This window comes from Salvelinus sp. IW2-2015, unplaced genomic scaffold, assembly GCF_002910315.2.
Source record: "Salvelinus sp. IW2-2015 unplaced genomic scaffold, ASM291031v2 Un_scaffold864, whole genome shotgun sequence".
NCBI lineage: Eukaryota > Metazoa > Chordata > Actinopteri > Salmoniformes > Salmonidae > Salvelinus > Salvelinus sp. IW2-2015.
This window is the reverse complement of record NW_019942633.1, coordinates 316,566-322,220: the sequence shown is the minus strand read 5'-3', so window position 1 is coordinate 322,220 and position 5,655 is coordinate 316,566. Positions and strand designations below refer to the sequence as shown.

Below are 5,655 nucleotides of genomic sequence, written 5' to 3'. Positions count from 1 at the left end.
TGGAGTGGGTCCAGGTTTCTGGGATGATGGTGTTGATGTGAGCCATGACCAGCCTTTCAAAGCATTTCATGGCTACGGACGTGAGTGCTATGTGGGGGTGATAGTCTTTTAGACATGTTACCTTKGCCTTCTTGGGCACAGTCTCTCTCCTCTCACCGTCTCCTTTCCTCTACTGTAAAAACATTATTGGCCAGAGGGAGGGATGTAGAGCGGGAGGGGCGAGTGAGCGGGAGAGACTGGCTAGGCTTTACAGCTTATAGGATTCATGAACTAACACATTTGCCATGTTTTGTCATTAGCATTACGGTTGTAACCACCTCCTCTATGTCAGGGCTTCACATCTGGCAGCAGTCAGGGCTTCCCAACTGGCAGCAGTCAGGGCTTCCCAACTGGCAGCAGTCAGGGCTTCCCAACTGGCAGCAGTCAGGGCTTTCAACTGGCCAGCGTCAGGGCTTCCCAAACTGCACAGTCAGGGCTCCATGGAGCATCGGCGTACCCAACTTTGGCAAGCAGTCAGGGCTTCCCAACTGGCAGCAGTCAGGCTTGCTCCAACTGGCAGCAGTCAGGGGCTTTTCCAACATGGCAGCAGTCAGGGCTTTCCAACCTGGCAGCAGTCAGGGCTTCCCAACTGGCAGCAGTTCAGGGCTTCCCAACTGCGCAGTCAAGGGCTTCCCAAAATGGCCAGCCCATGGGTGATTTTATTCTGGCACCCCCCAACTTTTCTGAGCAAAAAGGTTACACTGTTAATTGTTTTTTGTTGGAAAAAGACTGTAAAAACACCAGCAAATCAGTTTGTTATTTTTATTTTGGAAATCTGTTCCAATGTATTCCCCACATTAATAGAGAGAGAGACCCCTGAGTCTACAAAAATATTTAGGAACCACCTTCCTTAATTTGAGTTGTTACCTGTGCTTCCCACAGGTTGTCAAAGTGGCGCATTGTCCTTTGAGTGGTGGACCATTCTTGATATACACAGGAAACTGTTGAGTGTTGGAAAAACGCAAGGCAACGTTGCACGTTCTGGGACACACTCAAACTGGGCGCCCGGCACCTACAACCCATACCCGGTTCAAAGGCACGTCAATATTTGTATTGCTCGATCACCCCTTTTCAAATCTACACATGAATTGACAGTGAAGATTAACAAGTTGACCTTCTTAATTAGGGATCATAGCTTTCACCTGGTCAGTCGTCATGTAAGAGCAGTGTGTTCCTAATGTTTCTGTACACCAAATGTACATGATCGTATTACAAATGTTAAACAAGGTTTTTTGAAATGGTAATATTTTATTCAAATATTATGTCTGTTGGGCTTCTTGACCATTAGATTTGCCTGTCTCAATGATATGTAGTAATTTGTTTCATGAGCGGCAGGGCAGCTACTCGTGAACATGATCCTGCTTTGCAGTGCATAAGCTGGCGTCGTCTGCGAGCTGTCAATGGTCTAGTTGATGAACTGGCTCTGGTTGGTCTGCGATTGCCAAATGGGTTGTTGACTGAGCTGGTCTGTCTGGGTCTGCGTGTTGGTCAATGCGGTTGTTGATGAAAGCTGGCTGGTCTGGTCGCGTATTTGCTCAATGGGTGGTTGATGAACTGGCTGGTCTGGTCTGCGTACTTGTTCAATGGGCGATTGTTATTGAAGCTGGCCTGGTGCTGGTCTGCGTGGTTGTCAATCGGGTTGTTGATGAAGCCTGGCTGGTCTGGTCTGCGCTGTGTCAATGGGTGTGTTGATGAAGCTGGCTGGTCTCGGTCTGCGTGTTGTCAAATGGTGTGTGATGAAGCTGGCTGAATCTGTCTCCGTTTGTGTCAAGGGGTACTGTTGGCATGAAGCTGGCTGTCTGGTCTGCGTATTGTCAATGGGTTGTTGATGAAGCTTGGGCTGGTCTGTCTGCGTATGTCAATTGGGTTGTTGATGAAGCTGGCTGGTCTGGTCTGCGTTGATTGTCCAATGGGTTGTTGATGTTGAAGCTGGCTGGTCTGGTCTGCGTATTGTCAATGGGTGTTGATGAAGCTGGCTGGTCTGGTCTGCGTATTGTCAATGGGTTGTGATGAAGCTGGCCTGGTCTGGTCTGCGTATTGTCAATGGGTTGTTGATGAAGCTGGCTTGTTGGCTGCGTATTGTCAATGGGTTGTTGATGAAGCTGGCTGGTCTGGTCTGCGTATTGTCAATGGGTTGTTGATGAAGCTGGCTCGATTAAGTTGTCTCATAAAACCAGTCTCTACCTGGTTAATAGCCCTCTCACATGACGTCTACAGAACCACAGACCTTACGGTTGCCTGTTGTGAGGTTCAGGTCAAAAGTCCCCGCACCAAGTAAAACCATTGAGTTATAAGTTGCAATGCTTTCCCTAAAATTCCGTTGTGAGGTCCTTAAAGTTAATGTTCACTTCAAAATCAATCAAACCTGGTCAGCTGTTGCATTCACCCTCCCCTCTTTCTTTCAAGGCTGTCAACGGCCATGCAAACAATTTGCCAGCACGGCGGATTGCCAGTACCAGCCTCAACCCCAATGAAGACTGTCACAGTAGTGGACAGGGTTCGACATCTGGGTCCCAGTCCGGGCAGATGAGAGGCAGGAGGGAGGAGGAGTGGGAACAGGGGATGACGTACCCTCTGGAGATGCGCTTAGACCTCCCCATGAACTTCAGCAGCACCCTGGAACGCATCGTTCAGCAGCTTGACGTCCTCACTCAGGTCAGTCCCTTAACTCTTCATCCAAATCTGGCAGCCCTGGCTAAACCACTTCATTTCAACCCAATCTGGCAACCGTAAAATACTTCCCCTTCCTTCCCAATCTGGCAACTCAATTGTAATGTTTATGAAAGAACAGCAGATGATACAGAGTTAGATGTAGACAGAAGTTGAAGTGAGTGATGTGTTGACATTGTCGTGAAAGACTTYTAGTCTAAAACTGGTGTGTGATCCTCTCCTAACCCATAGACTGTCTCTGTGTTGGAAGAACGTCTCACCCTGACGGAGGACAAACTGAAGGAGTGTTTATTCAACCAGAGTCAGATCCTGCTGCAGGTGCGCGGGGAGGAGAAGGACCGAAGGGGAGAGAGGGTGGAGGAAGAGAGGGAAGGTGAGAGCGGATCCCCTGTCGCCTCAGCCTAAGGTCACCCACCTCCCTCTCCACAGACTCACACTCCTCCCTTTGACTTGGTCCTGTGTGTGTGTGTGTTGGTGTGTGTGTGTGTGTGTGTGTTGTGTGTGTGTGTGTGTGTGTGTGTGGTTGGTGTGTGGTGTGGTGTGTGTGTGTTGGCGCTATGGGTTCTTGTACTAGCATTTATTAGTAGAATCTATGCATTATGTCATGTGCTGATGAAGCGCCTGTGTGTGTGTATGACCATATACCCCCACTGTTGTATAGTGTACGGCATATTTTCTCATGCGTTCCCTTTCATACTATGAACTAAATAAATTGAACATATTGCACTGGCATGTCTCCATATGTGTCATTTTTACATCAGCAGTTGCTCTATAAAAGCCCACAAGTATCCAAAACTCACTCTGTTTCATGGTCCATCGACCAAGATCATGGGCTTTTCCACACAAAGTGCTTTACAGTAACCTTCCCTAGACCTCAAATGGCAAGCAGTAGCAGCAGAATCTACAAGTATACAGTCCGTGTCAGTTCCTCTGTGAAGCCAGTGGTCTTGTTGACTTTTCCAGTGACAGTCAAAGATGTRGATACACTGGACTGGCCCCTCTTTATAAATACATGTACAATAAATGTGTGTTCATCTCCATATCTATCTACAGTGCATTTGGAAAGTATTCAGACCCCTTCACTTTTTCCACATTTTGTTACATTACAGCCATATTTTAAAATGGATTGTTTTTTTCCCTCATCAATTTACACACACACTACCTCATAATGACAAAGCAAAAACAAGTTTAGACATTTTTGCAAATGTATTAAAAATTAAAACTGAAATAACATTTACATAAGTATTCAGACKGTTTAGTCAGTACTTTGTTGAAGCACCTTTGGCAGCGATTACAGCCTCGAGTCTTCTTGGGTATGACGCTAAAAGCTTGGCACACCTGTATTTGGGGAGTTTCTCCCATTCKTCTCTGCAGATCCTCTCAAGCTCTATCAGGTTGGATGGGGAGCATCACTGCACAGCTATTTTCAGGTCTCTCCAGAGATGTTGGATCGGGTTCAAGTCTGAGCTCTGGCTGGGCACCTCAAGGACATTCAGAGACTAGTCCCAAAGCCAACTGCATTGTCTTGGCTGTGTGCTTAGGGTCATTTGTCCTGTTAAAAGGTGAACCTTCGCCCCAGTCTGTGGTCCTGAGCGCATCTGGAGCAGGTTTTCATCAAGTATCTCTCTCTACTTTGCTCCGTTATCTTTCCCTCGATCCTGACTAGTCTCCCAGTCCCTGCCGCTGAAAAACATTATGCTGCCACCACCATGCTTCATGGTAGGGATGGTATTGGCCAGGTGATGAGCGGTGCTTTTTCCTCCAGACATGGCGCTTGGCATTCAGGCCAAAGAGTTCAATCTTGGTTTCATCAGACGAGCAAATCTTGTTTCTCATGGTCTGAGAGTCCTTCAAGTGCCTTTTGGTAAACTCCAAGCTGGCTGTCATGTGCCTTTTACTGAGGCGTGGCTTTCATCTGGCCTCTCTACCATAAAGGCCTGATTGGTGGAGTGCTGCAGAGATTATTGTCCTTCTGGAAGGTTCTCCCATCTCCACAAAGGAACTAGAGCTCTGTCAGAGTGACCATCGGGTTCTTGGTCACCTCCCTGACCAAGGTCCTTCTCTCCCGATTGCTCAGTTTTGCCGTGCAGCCAGCTCTAGGAAGAGTCTTGTTGGTTCCAAACTTCTTCCATTTAAGAATGATGTCTCGAGGGCCTTCAATGCTGCAGAACATTTTTTGGTACCCTTCCCCAGATCTGTGCCTCGACGCAATCCTGTCTCGGAGCTCTAGGGACAATTCCTTCGACCTCATGGCTTGGTTTTAGCTCTGACATGCACTGTCAACTGTGGGACCTTATATAGACAGGTGTATGCCTTTCCAAATCATGTCCAATCAATTGAATTTACCACAGGTAGACTCCAAGTTGTAGAAACATCTCAAGGATGATCAATGGAAACAGGATGCACCTGAGCTCAATTTTCATAGCAAAGGGTCTTTCAGGTATTTCTGTATATATATAAAATAAAAAAAATAGCAAAAGTGAACAGCTTTTGGCAATATGGGGTATTGTGTGTAGGTTGATGAGGAAATGTTTTATTTATTATAGAATAAGGCTGCAATGTAACATGTGTAAAAAGATCTGAATACTTTCTGAATGCACTGTACATGTATGTTTTTAGTCAGTTCCTCTGTGAAGTTGGCGTGGTCTTGTTGACGTTTCCAGTGTGACCGAGATGTGGTTGACACTGAGGCGGTCCCTCGCCGGCGGGTGTGGAAGCTGTAAAAAGCCACACAAAGGGGTGCTCTGCGCTGGCACCTGTTTGGTCTCTGTACCACATCCTTCCTCGTTTCTCTGGTCCCCCCTCCCTTTTACATAAAGTGGTGCAGCCCTTAAAGAGAGAGGGCTGGAGACATGTTTTGGTGTTTTGGGGAGGACTTGGGGTTTCATGCCAAGTTTAGTCAGGAAGATACTACATGCTCTCGCACTCTCTCACTCTGTCTCTTTC

General features: G+C 47.1%; 1 protein-coding gene across 1 annotated transcript; it reads left to right on the top strand.

Moving 5' to 3' along the window:
* The first annotated feature begins 2,008 nt into the window (after positions 1-2,008).
* On the top strand, positions 2,009-3,228 carry LOC112069041 (POC1 centriolar protein homolog B-like). Its single transcript, XM_024136298.2, has 2 exons — positions 2,009-2,694; positions 2,941-3,228. The coding sequence occupies exons 1-2, from the start codon at positions 2,380-2,382 to the stop codon at positions 3,112-3,114; spliced, it is 489 nt and encodes a 162-aa protein (XP_023992066.1). The 5' UTR covers positions 2,009-2,379; the 3' UTR covers positions 3,115-3,228.
* Positions 3,229-5,655: the final 2,427 nt, after the last annotated feature.